The 14,965-nt window shown below is 51.3% G+C and overlaps 1 protein-coding gene across 1 annotated transcript in view; it reads right to left on the reverse strand.

Annotated features, from left to right (window-relative positions):
• Positions 1-1,162: 1,162 nt before the first annotated feature.
• utp18 (UTP18 small subunit processome component) overlaps positions 1,163-14,965 on the reverse strand; it is a 17,164-nt gene continuing 3,361 nt past the window's right edge. Inside the window, exons 3-8 of the mRNA XM_056236510.1 lie at positions 14,376-14,520; positions 14,170-14,260; positions 13,890-14,013; positions 9,855-10,029; positions 7,779-7,921; positions 1,163-1,278 (exon numbers count right to left, since the gene is read on the reverse strand). Of these exons, the coding sequence (XP_056092485.1) occupies positions 1,254-1,278; positions 7,779-7,921; positions 9,855-10,029; positions 13,890-14,013; positions 14,170-14,260; positions 14,376-14,520 (703 nt within the window). The 3' untranslated portion in view covers positions 1,163-1,253. The remainder of the gene's footprint in view (positions 1,279-7,778; positions 7,922-9,854; positions 10,030-13,889; positions 14,014-14,169; positions 14,261-14,375; positions 14,521-14,965) is intronic.

Below are 14,965 nucleotides of genomic sequence, written 5' to 3' on the forward strand. Positions count from 1 at the left end.
AGTGATTTCCCCCGGCCGCTGTTCCTGATGAAGCGGCTGTGGAAGTGTGTGTGTGTGAAGCTGCTGTGGAAGAGTGTGTGTGTGTGAAGCTGCTGTGGAAGAGTGTGTGTGTGTGAAGCTGCTGTGGAAGAGTGTGTGTGTGTGAAGCTGCTGTGGAAGAGTGTGTGTGTGTGTGAAGCTGCTGTGGAAGAGTGTGTGTGTGTGAAGCTGCTGTGGAAGAGTGTGTGTGTGTGAAGCTGCTGTGGAAGAGTGTGTGTGTGTGAAGCTGCTGTGGAAGAGTGAGTGTGTGTGTGAAGCTGCTGTGGAAGAGTGTGTGTGTGTGTGTGAAGCTGCTGTGGAAGAGTGTGTGTGTGTGTGTGTGTGAAGCTGCTGTGGAAGAGAGTGTGTGTGAAGCTGCTGTGGAAGAGTGTGTGTGAAGCTGCTGTGGAAGAGAGTGTGTGTGAAGCTGCTGTGGAAGAGTGTGTGTGTGAAGCTGCTGTGGAAGAGTGTGTGTGAAGCTGCTGTGGAAGAGAGTGTGTGTGAAGCTGCTGTGGAAGAGAGTGTGTGTGAAGCTGCTGTGGAAGAGTGTGTGTGTGAAGCTGCTGTGGAAGAGTGTGTGTGTGTGTGTGAAGCTGCTGTGGAAGAGTGTGTGTGTGTGTGTGAAGCTGCTGTGGAAGAGTGTGTGTGAAGCTGCTGTGGAAGAGTGTGTGTGTGTGAAGCTGCTGTGGAAGAGTGTGTGTGTGTGTGAAGCTGCTGTGGAAGAGTGTGTGTGTGTGTGAAGCTGCTGTGGAAGAGTGTGTGTGTGTGTGAAGCTGCTGTGGAAGAGTGTGTGTGTGTGTGTGAAGCTGCTGTGGAAGAGTGTGTGTGAAGCTGCTGTGGAAGAGTGTGTGTGTGTGAAGCTGCTGTGGAAGAGTGTGTGTGAAGCTGCTGTGGAAGAGTGTGTGTGAAGCTGCTGTGGAAGAGTGTGTGTGTGTGAAGCTGCTGTGGAAGAGTGTGTGTGAAGCTGCTGTGGAAGAGTGTGTGTGAAGCTGCTGTGGAAGAGTGTGTGTGTGTGAAGCTGCTGTGGAAGAGTGTGTGATGAAGTGCGATTCTAACACCTGAGTAACCCGATGTTCTCTTCTCTTCTCTTCTGAAGACCGACTGTACGCACGCACGCACACACACACACACACACACAACTGTGTAACGGGTCTCATATTCACAAGCAAACGTTTATTGAACTGGAACGGTGAGAACTGGCATCATGTGTGCGTCCGCTGGGAACGAGTCCGTCTTCAGAAGTCATGATAATGCAGAAGCCTAGAGAAAACACACACACACACACAGGCTTACTAAACATCTGGATCACACGTGACAGCAGGACATCAGTGTTATCAGATATAATAATTCACTCATCTCTAAAGTTATTCATTTGAACTCCATCCATCGTGAACTGGACTATATGGATTTTTCCACTGCATGGTACGGCTCGGCTCGCTTCGGCTCGCTTTAAATGGTACCACCCCTGTCGAGGTTCCAAGCGTACCGTACCGACACTAATGCCTCGTTTCCACTGAGTGGTACGGTACGGTTCAGTACGGTACGGTTCGGGTCGGGTCGCTAAACCATGATCGGGGCTAGCGTTTCCACTGCCAACAGTACCCTTACTTGATAGGCGTGGTGTTTGCCGGAGAGAAGCGATCGACGTCATTTTCGCGCAAACAAAAGCGACATAGTAAACAACAATGGATGACAGACAGCAGATCTTGTTCTTGCTTCTCGGGATGTTTGTCACAAGAAACAAGCGCTGGCATTAGGCGTTTCTCAATACCAAGTAGCCACACAAAGTCCGACTCAGGAGAATGATCCCGAGGACGCGAGTCCAGTAATTCTGCTGATGGAACAGCGCGTTCTTGAAAGCGCCACTCAGCTCGCTCTGCTACTCCGGTTATGTACATTTTAGGCAACAATAAAACGAAATATGTTATAAAACACCACTCTGCTTCTTTTCGATTTAATTTAAATACATTTTAAACTTAATAAGCACACAAATGTGGTTCAGGCAACGCATAGACTATTGATTATATTCACTGCATGTATGTAACGTTATATTTATAACAAAACTAAATATAAAACACAAGCCTGCCTCTTTTCGTTTAAATTTAAAAATATTAAACATATTCCAGGCAATGAATTGCATATTGCATTGGTACAAATGTTGCAATAAACAACATTACAGATGATCTTGTAATAAAATAAAATAAATGACAAAACGATCTATTTTTGGTGAATTTCAGTTTTATAATAATAGCCATTATAAAAGTATAAGTAAAAGGTACAAACATATATACAGTAAAGCTTTAATCACAAAGCAAACAATTCAGTCAAATATACCAATTCAGCGCTCAAATAGCCTATATGAAACTTCACTTAGCCTTCTGCCAAAACTATTGGCCAGGGAACGAATTATAGATTCACGAGACCAAAGATCGCCTGTTAGGTCTGTACAAGACGAATTATATCTCATGTTTAACCACTACAGAGACGTCAGAGTCAGCGGCAAACATCAGAATGACTAGCCGAGGAAAGGCTGCTCCAGGCGGGGTGCACGAGCGCCGAGCGTCCGGTGATTGCTTGGAATGGATCTTCAAATGATCATAAATCTATAAATAAACCACAGATTTGAGCTTTAAAAAACTACTTTCTCGCCTGAAAAACTCTTAAAACTACATTTCGTGACACAATAACAGTAGTATTATATTTGAACTGTATGCTTCTAATGCCCTTGTAGCACGCGCAAGTGACGATACTCTGTCAACCAATCACCGTTCTGCAGTGAGTCTAGCTCCACCTTTTAGTACCGTACGGCTGTGCTAGGACCCCAACGGAAGGGTACCCAAAAAGTGGTACGGTTCAGCTTTTTGGTACCATTCACAACTTTTGACAGTGGAAACGCAAATAATTGCGTACCGAACCGAACTGTACCGTACCGTACCGCTCAGTGGAAACGAGGCATAAAATGTGACGTGAACACACTGCAGATCACTGATTGGTCAGACAGAATCGTCACTCAGCGCCATTGTATTTGCGAGACATCAAACCCGCTAGATTTAAATAGCCAGTAACAGCCGCCGCTGCAGCAGCTGTTTTAACACCACTCGCTTGAAGAGAAAAGAAAGAAAGAAAACTTCCAAAAAAGAAATGGCTGAATGTGGTCAGTGGACGCAGACGTTCCTCTCGTCGGCTGCCGAGGAGCGGATACACTATAGCGGTCAGACTATAATCCCACACACTGAAGCGGCACTAACGGCAGTGGAGAAGCGGACCGAGCCGAACCGAGCCGAACCGAGCCGAGCCGAACCAGCAGTGGAGAAGCGAACCGAGCCGAGCCGAGCCGAGTCGAACCAGCAGTGGAGAAGCGAGCCGAACCGAGCCGAGCCGAGCCGAGCCGAACCGAGCCGAGCCCCACTGAGCCGAGCCGAGCCGAGCCGAACCGAGCCGAGCCGAACCGAGCCGAGCCCCACTGAGCCGAGCCGAGCCCCACTGAGCCGAGCCGAGCCGAGCCGAACCGAGCCGAGCCGAACCGAACCGAGCCGAGCCCCACTGAGCCGAGCCGAGCCCCACTGAGCCGAGCCGAACCGAACCGAGCCGAATCGAGCTGAGCCGAACCGAACCGAGCCGAGCCGAGCCGAACCGAACCGAGCCGAACCGAACGAACCAGCAGTGGAGAAGCGAACCGAGCCGAGCCGCACTGAGCCGAGCCGAGCCGCACTGAGCCGAACCGAGCCGCACTGAGCCGAGCAGAGCCGAACCGAGCCGAACCGAGCCGAACCGAACCAGCAGTGGAGAAGCGAACCGAGCCGAGCCGCACTGAGCCGAGCCGAGCCGAACCGAGCCGAACCGAACCAGCAGTGGAGAAGCGAACCGAGCCGAGCCGCACTGAGCCGAGCCGAACCGAACCAGCAGTGGAGAAGCGAACCGAGCCGAGCCGCACTGAGCCGAGCCGAGCCGAACCGAGCCGAACCGAACCAGCAGTGGAGAAGCGAACCGAGCCGAGCCGCACTGAGCCGAGCCGAACCGAACCGAGCCGAACCAGCAGTGGAGAAGCGAACCGAGCCGAGCCGAGCCAGCAGTGGAGAAGCGAACCGAGCCGAGCCGAGCCAGCAGTGGAGAAGCGCCACTAGAGTGTCTGATCCCTGATAGAAGCGGATCCTGCGTCACACACACACAAGCCGCTCGAGCACTCCTCTAGTGCTGCCACTAACGACTAATTTTCTAACGACCAATCTTTCGACTAATTTTTCGATTAGTCGACTAATCTAAACGACTAATTAAAAAAAATATTGTTTGTCATTTCGTTGTGTCCATTTTATTTTGAACTGAAGGGCCAAAATATAAAATGTCACCTGTTGAAAAACATTATGTATTAACAATCTAAGCATAAGTATCTGCATTTCCATTAGGCTATACCATTAGTCAGAGTCCTAATCTAATCCTCTATTAACAAACATGCATGTTAGGGTTGTGCCGATGGACGATCGTGATGGCTGACAGACATCACGATGTTTAGACGGCATCGGCTAAACATCGTGTGTCCCGTTTCCATGGTGACGCGTCCTGCTTGGCACGTGATTCACCACAGCCAAAATAGCGCTGTATGACAGATTTAGCGCTTTTATTTCTAAATATTAACAAGCTTGCTTACCATGTCATGAACTATCTTCTATTCCGATTCTCAAATATGTGTAAGTGAGTTTTTGTCGTTCAAAAAAACTTAAACGTATAAATGATCTTGATCTGTGACGTGAGATGGCCGCCGTGTTCGGGCCGCGGTTCAGAGATTCCTCTGTTGGGTTTATTACAGCGCGTGAATCACCAGTTTCTCCCGAAATACATGAAAGTTATGCCGCGTTCCAGGCAACCTGTAACCCGTGTTTTTTCAACTCGTAACTGGGAGTACATCGATCTAGTACGAATTCACGGGGGGGAAGTCACGGGTTTGACTGCCGTTCCAGTGCACTTTCACGGGTATAAGGTTGGAAAAACACGGGTTACAGGTTGCCTGGAACGATGTACTCCCAGTTACGAGTTGGAAAAACACGGGTTACAGGTTGCCTGGAACGATGTACTCCCAGTTACGAGTTGGAAAAACACGGGTTACAGGTTGCCTGGAACGATGTACTCCCAGTTACGAGTTGGAAAAACACGGGTTACAGGTTGCCTGGAACGATGTACTCCCAGTTACGAGTTGGAAAAACACGGGTTACAGGTTGCCTGGAACGATGTACTCCCAGTTACGAGTTGGAAAAACACGGGTTACAGGTTGCCTGGAACGCGGCATAATGCTACACGGTGTCTCTCTGATATGAATAACAACCGTCGTCAGATATATGTGAATGGGTTGTTATTGCTGCTGCCATAGACACCATTGTGTATTTTACAAACTATAAATGTATTATTTTGCTATAGATTATATGTATTTAAATGTCTGAAACCTAAAATAAACATTATGTGGTTAACACTGAACAGTTGTGATATAGCCTGACAAGCGCTGAGCGCGTCCGTCTTTGGCTCAGCGCCAGCCATAGCGCGAAAGCACGCAGTGTGAATCTGGCAGTGATGTCACGTCACTGTACATTCGCTCCTTAGTGCTCAGCTGCTGCAGAGCTGCCGACATCCAAATTGCTGATGAGATATAGAGGAAAATATCTAGTGGAAAATGAGAATATTATGAAAATACCCCCCCTCCCCCTCCCCCTCCCCCTCCCGCTCCCGATATCATCGTCCATCGCGATGTTTCACTGTAGACATCGTCTGACACCAAATTGGTCAGACTGATCTCATGAAATGGCGTATGTATGACACGCCAATTCGTATTTCCATTTTTGGCGTGCTATCAACACGCATAATCGCTTTTCAGCGTGTTTATCAACGCCTTTGACAATGTTATATTACTGTATTATGTATATGACCTACCCCAACCCCGTCCCTAAACCTACCCGTCACTGGGGTTAATACCATTTATGAGTCTTCTCCTACCATCCTAGGAAAAGAAATATCGCTCCACAGATGTAGATATAGATTTTGCTTCGTTTCGCTCGGACATTTAACGGCGTACACATACACGCGGAATCACTCGGACGTTTAATGGCGTAGACATACACGCAAAAGATTTCGGCGTGGACATACACGCGGATAGCTCAAAATGCGTATAGATAACACGCCACTTGAATTGAAAGTGGCGTGTATGTTTACGCAAAGTCATGATGTCATGTTGAATTGGTAGACATCGCCCAACCCTAATGCATGTATTCATTACTTAAATTAGCTCTTTGTTCTGCCTTAAATTAATACATTAGCTTACTGTACATTTTTATATGTACATTTCTGAAATGCATAACTGATAACATCACTGTGAATTGTAGGCTAAAGTAGATGCACTCATGCATTTTAGGTAAAGCTGCTTTGAAACAATATGTATTGTGAAAAGCGCTATAGAAATAAATTGTAATTGAATTGAAAGAGTCTGGACTAGCCTATTAGCTCTGCCTTATAATGAGTCGCGCTGAAGCAGGCAGGCACGCAGATATGCCGCTCGCGTTTACACTCGCGTGCATGCCGGGCCCGTGCCGCGGTTCGCGTGAATGTGAAAGCAACACGGACTCGGGTGCGCGTTTTAGCTGATTATGTATTTAGTTAAATAAAACACTTGTAAGGGATGATAGTGTTGCTGATTTACCTTGGATACGAGTGAGAGCGAGCCTGCAGTGTATTCGCGCTTAGCCCGTGGAATCAGGGCAACACATTTGGAAAAGTGTCTCCTCAAAAGAGTCCATTTGCAAGCAGCAGACGGCTTATGCGACACACGCACCTGTGTTGTTCACTCAGCTGCGCATAATAGCACAGAATTAATTAAAATATATATATATATATTGACCCGCGTTCTGTTTTCTATCATGCGCCGTGTACGTTTGCGATTGCGTAAGATGCACGCAAACACACCAGGGTTCGGTAGAATTAAGTTGAGTGTGAAACCAGACCAACGCTGCGGGGGCGCCGGGAACAATCGCGCGCGGGCTCGGACCGCAGCAAAGGAGCCCAGTGTGAAAGCACCGTCACCTGCCTCCGCAACTTTTCAAAGCAGTGAAGGCGGGGGAGGGGGAAGGAAGAGGATGGCAGAGCAGGGCAGACTGGTGTGTGGAGGTGAATTACAGTGAGCCGTTTGTGACGGGAGACCAAAAATAAATATGCGGTCAATAGTAAAACGACACGTCGACTAAAAAAATTGGCGTCGACTAATTTGCATGGTCGATTACGTCGACTAAGTCGACTAATCGCGGCAGCACTACACTCCTCTACACAACGCTTCTGTTCTCGCATAACATACATCTAAAGATTCCAAAATGTGTTTTATGTTAATCTATAAATGCATTTTAAAATACACTGAAGTTAATGGAGTTATTCTGGATTTGGAAAAATAGGTTCTGAACCAGTGAATGCCGAGCTAATCAGCTGTATTTCAGTCGACCACACACACACACACACACTCACAGACACACACTCACACTCACAGACACACACTCACACTCACAGACACACACACACACACACACACTCCACACACACACACACACACACTCACACTCACAGACACACAGACACAGACTCACACACACACACACACACACAGACACACACACACACACACTCACAGACACACACTCACAGACACACACACACTCACAGACACACACACACTCACAGACACACACAGACACACACAGACACACACACTCACAGACACACACACACACACACACCTGAAGAGCAGCGCGTGGCCTTTATTGTTGGCCACGGAGTAGAAGCCGCTCCTCGGGGAGAAGTCCACACTCTGGGTCTGAAAGATCGTCTTCTTTTGGAATTGTGGGAAATTGGAGAACACTGTGAAACTGGGCAGGTGCACCTAGAGCAGAAACACCCGTTACTGCAAACCACACACACCATCACCCTACAACGCATTACTGTGAAGAATCTGGCAGTAAAGTATCAAACAAGCCCCGATTACAGCAAGAACTGACATAACCCTCGCAGCTCAAGACCAAATATGAATATATGATCTCAAACACCCAAAACACAAACACACACACACATATATATATATAGACTCACCGGCCACTTTATTAGGTACACCTGTCCAACTGCTCGTTAACACTTAATTTCTAAGCAGCCAATCACATGGCGGCAACTCAGTGCATTTAGGCATGTAGACATGGTCAAGACAATCTCCTGCAGTTCAAACCGAGCATCAGTATGGGGAAGAAAGGTGATTTGAGTGACTTTGAACGTGGCATGATTGTTGGTGCCAGAAGGGCTGGTCTGAGTATTTCAGAAACTGCTAATCTACTGGGATTTTCACGCACAACCATCTCTAGGGTTTACAGAGAATGGTCCGAAAAAGAAAAAACATCCAGTGAGCGGCAGTTCTGTGGGCGGAAATGCCTTGTTGATGCCAGAGGTCAGAGGAGAATGGCCAGACTGGTTCGAGCTGATAGAAGGGCAACAGTGACTGAAATAACCACTCGTTACAACCGAGGTATGCAGCAAAGCATTTGTGAAGCCACAACACGCACAACCTTGAGGCGGATGGGCTACAACAGCAGAAGACTCCACCGGGTACCACTCATCTCCACTACAAATAGGAAAAAGAGGCTACAATTTGCAAGAGCTCACCAAAATTGAACAGTTGAAGACTGGAAAAATGTTGCCTGGTCTGATGAGTCTCGATTTCTGTTGAGACATTCAGATGTTAGAGTCAGAATTTGGCGTAAACAGAATGAGAACATGGAACCATCATGCCTTGTTACCACTGTGCAGGCTGGTGGTGGTGGTGTAATGGTGTGGGGGATGTTTTCTTGGCACACTTTAGGCCCCTTAGTGCCAATTGGGCATCGTTTAAATGCCACGGCCTACCTGAGCATTGTTTCTGACCATGTCCATCCCTTTATGGCCACCATGTACCCATCCTCTGATGGCTACTTCCACCATGTCACAAAGCTCTAATCATTTCAAATTGGTTTCTTGAACATGACAATGAGTTCACTGTACTAAAATGGCCCCCACAGTCACCAGATCTCAACCCAATAGAGCATCTTTGGGATGTGGTGGAACGGGAGATTCACATCATGGATGTGCAGCCGACAAATCTGCGGCAACTGTGTGATGCCATCATGTCAATATGGACCAAACTCCCTGAGGAATGCTTCCAGCACCTTGTTGAATCTATGCCACGAAGAATTGAGGAAGTTCTGAAGGCAAAAGGGGGTCCAACCCGTTACTAGCATGGGGTACCTAATAAAGTGGCCGGTGAGTGTATATATACGAACAAGCTGAGAAATATTAGTAGCATCTGTACACAATCTTCTGCATGTGACAAAAGCGCTCAGCATGTGAGAGTGTGTGTGTGTGTGTGTGTGTGTGTGAGAGTGTGTGTGTGTGTGTGTGTGTGTGTGTGTGTGTGTGAGAGAGAGAGAGAGTGTGAAAGCACTATTATAACCTAATTTTCCTTGCATGCACAAAGGATTAATATTTTATTTATGAACAATTGTTTCAAAAGTTAATGCACTTTACAACTTTAAAAAGTGAATGTCATTTCATTTCAATAACAGATGCGATGCTGGATGTGGATTATACTGCGCTCGCCGGCGCCCTCTAGTGGACAGGAGACAGTACAGCACTGCTCCTCTAGCATGAAGTATTGAGGTTAGAATTAGAATATAATTAGAATTTTGGTAATATTTAAGAAAGGAGTTGTAATGCAGCTAATGTTGGTGTGTGTGTGTGTGTGTGTGTGTGTGTGTGTGTGTGTGTGTGTGTGTGTGTGTGTGTGTGATGCGCACCAGTCGGTTGGCCTCGTCCGCGTGCCGCGAGCCGATGGCCAGGATCTCGGCGCTGCTGTTGAAGCTCAGAGACGTCGCCGGCGTCAGCAGGTTCAGGACGGCCTTCTGCGGCTTGGGCTCGAGCTCCAGCAGACAGTCCCGCTGAGAGTAGATGTTCACCACCCCGGCCTGAGAGCTGAGAACACACACACGGGTCAGACTCACACACACACGGGTCAGACTCACACACACGGGTCAGACTCACACACACACACGGGTCAGACTCACACACACACGGGTCAGACACACACACACACACACACACACACGGGTCAGACACACACACACACGGGTCAGACTCACACACACACGGGTCAGACACACACACACACACACACACACGGGTCAGACACACACACACGGGTCAGACTCACACACACCCGGGTCAGACTCACACACACACGGGTCAGACTCACACACACACGGGTCAGACTCACACACACACGGGTCAGACACACACACACACACACACACGGGTCAGACACACACACACGGGTCAGACTCACACACACCCGGGTCAGACTCACACACACACGGGTCAGACTCACACACACGGGTCAGACACACACACACACACGGGTCAGACACACACACACGGGTCAGACACACACACACGGGTCAGACTCACACACACACACATGGGTCAGACTCACACACACACGGGTCAGACTCACACACACACACACACACACACGGGTCAGACTCACACACACGGGTCAGACTCACACACACACACACACACACACGGGTCAGACTCACTCACACACACACACACGGGTCAGACTCACTCACACACACACACGGGTCAGACTCACACACACGGGTCAGACTCACACACACACACACACACACACGGGTCAGACTCACACACACACACGGGTCAGACACACACACACACACACACACACGGGTCAGACTCACTCACACACACACACGGGTCAGACTCACACACACGGGTCAGACACACACACACGGGTCAGACTCACACACACACGGGTCAGACACACACACACACACACACACGGGTCAGACACACACACACAGGCCAGATACGTCTCGAGAGAGAGCGCTAGTGATCAGTGTTTCCCCTGTATTAGCAGCGGCGCTGCAAAATCTTCACATGATCAGTTGGTAATATAATATCACGACATTCACTTACGCCTAAAAGCCCTGAGACCCGGCGGCCGGCGGCGCTGCTAATGCGGCGGCTCTGAATCCACTTGTTGACAAGATAGGAGGAAAGAGCCACAGATGGAAATATTCCCGATTAGGCTAAAGTCACGTTGCCATAAGGGGCCGTTCACACAGCGCGTTTTTAGCGCGTGCAAATCGTTATTTCAAACGTAGTCGCGGCAAGCGCGCTCATTCATGGTTGCATAGCAACGACAGACGCCACGGGAGAGCTAGCGCTGGTGGAAAGGAGACCGCGGCGCTAACTGCGCGCTCCATGAGGACGAGGAAGTATCAGCAAATAACTAATTGATTTCTAGCGCTTGCATTAGCTGTACTGCTAGCTCTATTATGGAGATGAGGAATAGAAAGCCGCCCTGTGCAGCGATGAAGGCCGAAGCTGAGCGGTTGGGTTTTGTCACATGACCTGTTGAGATGAGATGTTTTCATCTCGCCACGTCGCTTCTATTTCGAGCCGCTTGTCGCGCGCCTACAACTGAAATAACGAATTTGTGCTAAAAAAACGTGATATGTGACAGGCCCCTAAAGCGGACTCGGGTGCGGATGTATCGGGTCGTTTTACGAGTAGGCTTGGAGTAACGTTAGCCTTCATGAGCACAGCACCGGGCCGACACCGGGCACTGGCACAGCACCGGGCCGACACCGGGCACTGGCACAGCGCCGGGCCGACACCGGGCACTGGCACAGCGCCGGGCCGACACCGGGCACTGGCACAGCGCCGGGCCGACACCGGGCACTGGCACAGCGCCGGGCCGACACCGGGCACTGGCACAGCGCCGGGCCGACACCGGGCACTGGCACAGCGCCGGGCCGACACCGGGCACTGGCTCAGCACCGGGCCGACACAGGGCACTGGCACAGCGCCGGGCCGACACCGGGCACTGGCACAGCGCCGGGCCGACACCGGGCACTGGCACAGCGCCGGGCCGACACCGGGCACTGGCTCAGCACCGGGCCGACACCGGGCACTGGCTCAGCACCGGGCCGACACAGGGCACTGGCACAGCACCGGGCCGACACCGGGCACTGGCACAGCACCGGGCCGACACCGGGCACTGGCACAGCACCGGGCCGACACCGGGCACTGGCACAGCACCGGGCCGACACCGGGCACTGGCACAGCACCGGGCCGACACCGGGCACTGGCACAGCGCCGGGCCGACACCGGGCACTGGCACAGCGCCGGGCCGACACCGGGCACTGGCTCAGCACCGGGCCGACACAGGGCACTGGCACAGCACCGGGCCGACACCGGGCACTGGCTCAGCACCGGGCCGACACCGGGCACTGGCACAGCATCGGGCCGACACCGGGCACTGGCTCAGCACCGGGCCGACACCGGGCACTGGCTCAGCACCAGGCCGACACCGGGCACTGGCACAGCACCGGGCCGACACCGGGCACTGGCACAGCACCGGGCCGACACCGGGCACTGGCACAGCGGCACAGCACCGGGCCGACACCGGGCACTGGCACAGCACCGGGCCGACACCGGGCACTGGCACAGCACCGGGCCGACACCGGGCACTGGCACAGCACCGGGCCGACACCGGGCACTGGCTCAGCACCGGGCCGACACCGGGCACTGGCACAGCATCGGGCCGACACCGGGCACTGGCACAGCACCGGGCACTGGCTCAGCACCGGGCCGACACCGGGCACTGGCACAGCACCGGGCACTGGCACAGCATCGGGCCGACACCGGGCACTGGCACAGCACCGGGCACTGGCTAAGCACCGGGCACTGGCACAGCACCGGGCACTGGCACAGCACCGGGCCGACACCGGGCACTGGCACAGCATCGGGCCGACACCGGGCACTGGCACAGCGGCACAGCACCGGGCCGACACCGGGCACTGGCACAGCACCGGGCCGACACCGGCACTGGCACAGCACCGGGCCGACACCGGGCACTGGCTCAGCACCGGGCCGACACCGGGCACTGGCACAGCACCGGGCACTGGCACAGCATCGGGCCGACACCGGGCACTGGCACAGCACCGGGCACTGGCTCAGCACCGGGCACTGGCACAGCACCGGGCACTGGCACAGCACCGGGCCGACACCGGGCACTGGCACAGCATCGGGCCGACACCGGGCACTGGCACAGCGGCACAGCACCGGGCCGACACCGGGCACTGGCACAGCACCGGGCCGACACCGGCACTGGCACAGCACCGGGCCGACACCGGGCACTGGCTCAGCACCGGGCCGACACCGGGCACTGGCACAGCACCGGGCCGACACCGGGCACTGGCACAGCACCGGGCCGACACCGGGCACTGGCTCAGCACCGGCCCATGATCCCCGTCACTCACACCAGTCCGTCAGAACAGCAGATCTAGGCTTATTCTTGGCTGGATAACTCTTAGCAGGTTTAGAAAACCCTTTTAAAATTAAATATGAGCGCATTTTTGGATTAAATAAAAGTACAGTCAAGTCAAATTCATTAACGTTTCTTAATGCGTTATCTAACATCAACACATTGAGTGAACAATATATTTTTACAACATGAATTAATGTTTGTGAATGTTATTTAATACAAACACTTAATTAGAAAAACATGAATAATCCTAAAATTATCAAATGAAGGTTTCTGTTTGTGACCAGTTCAAGGTGCGTGCTGCAATAACCATGCCTTAATCTGCTGATGGTTTGTCATATTTGTCTCAAAAAAAAATGTAGGGGAAACACTGGTGATGTTCCTCTCTCTTTCACACACACACACACTCAGACTCAGCCACACACACACACACTCAGACTCAGCCACACACACACACACACACACACACACTCAGACTCACCCACAGGCCAGATACGAGCCGTCTCGAGAGAGCGCTAGTGATGTTCCTCTCACACAACCGTCGTCTTCAAACCTCTTCACACACTTGCTGCTCTGGACGTCCCAGACGAACACCTCGCCTTCCTCTGAAACACACACACACACACAACATGCCAATCAACATGACCAGTTTAACGCTCAAGAAGGGACAATCCCACAGAACGAAACGCTTGACATTCATTTAGTTTATCTTCCCATTTTAGCCAACCCAATATTATAAAACTAGCCCTCCTGAGACTCACCGGAGTTGGCGAAGATCTTGCTGGCGTCTGCAGTGAAGGCGGCTGCGCACACCGTCCCGTTCAGCTTCATGCTGCGCACCACCTCCCTGGTCTGAGGAACACACACACACACACACACACGTCACTCCGCAGCCGACCACAGCCACTGACACACAGATCTCTGCATTACAGCTGAGATGGGGTTATATGAGTGAGTCTGGCTGTACCTTTGAGCTCATGAGATGCAGAAACCCGGAGGATCCGAACAGCAGAAGAAACTTCCCATCGGGAGAAACCTGGAAGTCTGACACCTTCTGCTCATTCAGACCTGACACACACACACACACACACACCGAGGTCAGGGGAAACACGCTTCTCACTCGGGTTGGGCGATGTCTACAGTGAAACATCGCGATGGACGATGACATCGGGAGGGTGTGTGTGTGTGTGTGTGTGTGTGTGTGTGTGTGTGGGGGGGGGGGTGTACAGTGACATCACTGCCAGAGTCACACTGCTCTCGCGCGTTGGCTAGCGCTGAGCCAGAGACGGACGCCCAGCGCTCGCTAGATCACTGTTCAGTGTTTTTAACCACATAATGTTTATTTTTGGTTTCAGACATTTAAATACTTATAATTCATAGCAAAACAATACATTTATAGTTTGTAAAATACACAATGGTGTCTATGGCAGCAGCAATAACAACCCATTCACATATATCTGACGACGGTTGTTATTCATATCAGAGAGACACCGTGTAAATAACTATAAAGTCAACTCTATTCTTCTCCCAGTTCACCGGCCACTTCATGTATTTCGG

Source organism: Rhinichthys klamathensis, unplaced genomic scaffold, assembly GCF_029890125.1.
Source record: "Rhinichthys klamathensis goyatoka isolate OS25496 unplaced genomic scaffold, OSU_Roscu_1.1 h1tg000450l_1, whole genome shotgun sequence".
Classification (NCBI taxonomy): domain Eukaryota; kingdom Metazoa; phylum Chordata; class Actinopteri; order Cypriniformes; family Leuciscidae; genus Rhinichthys; species Rhinichthys klamathensis.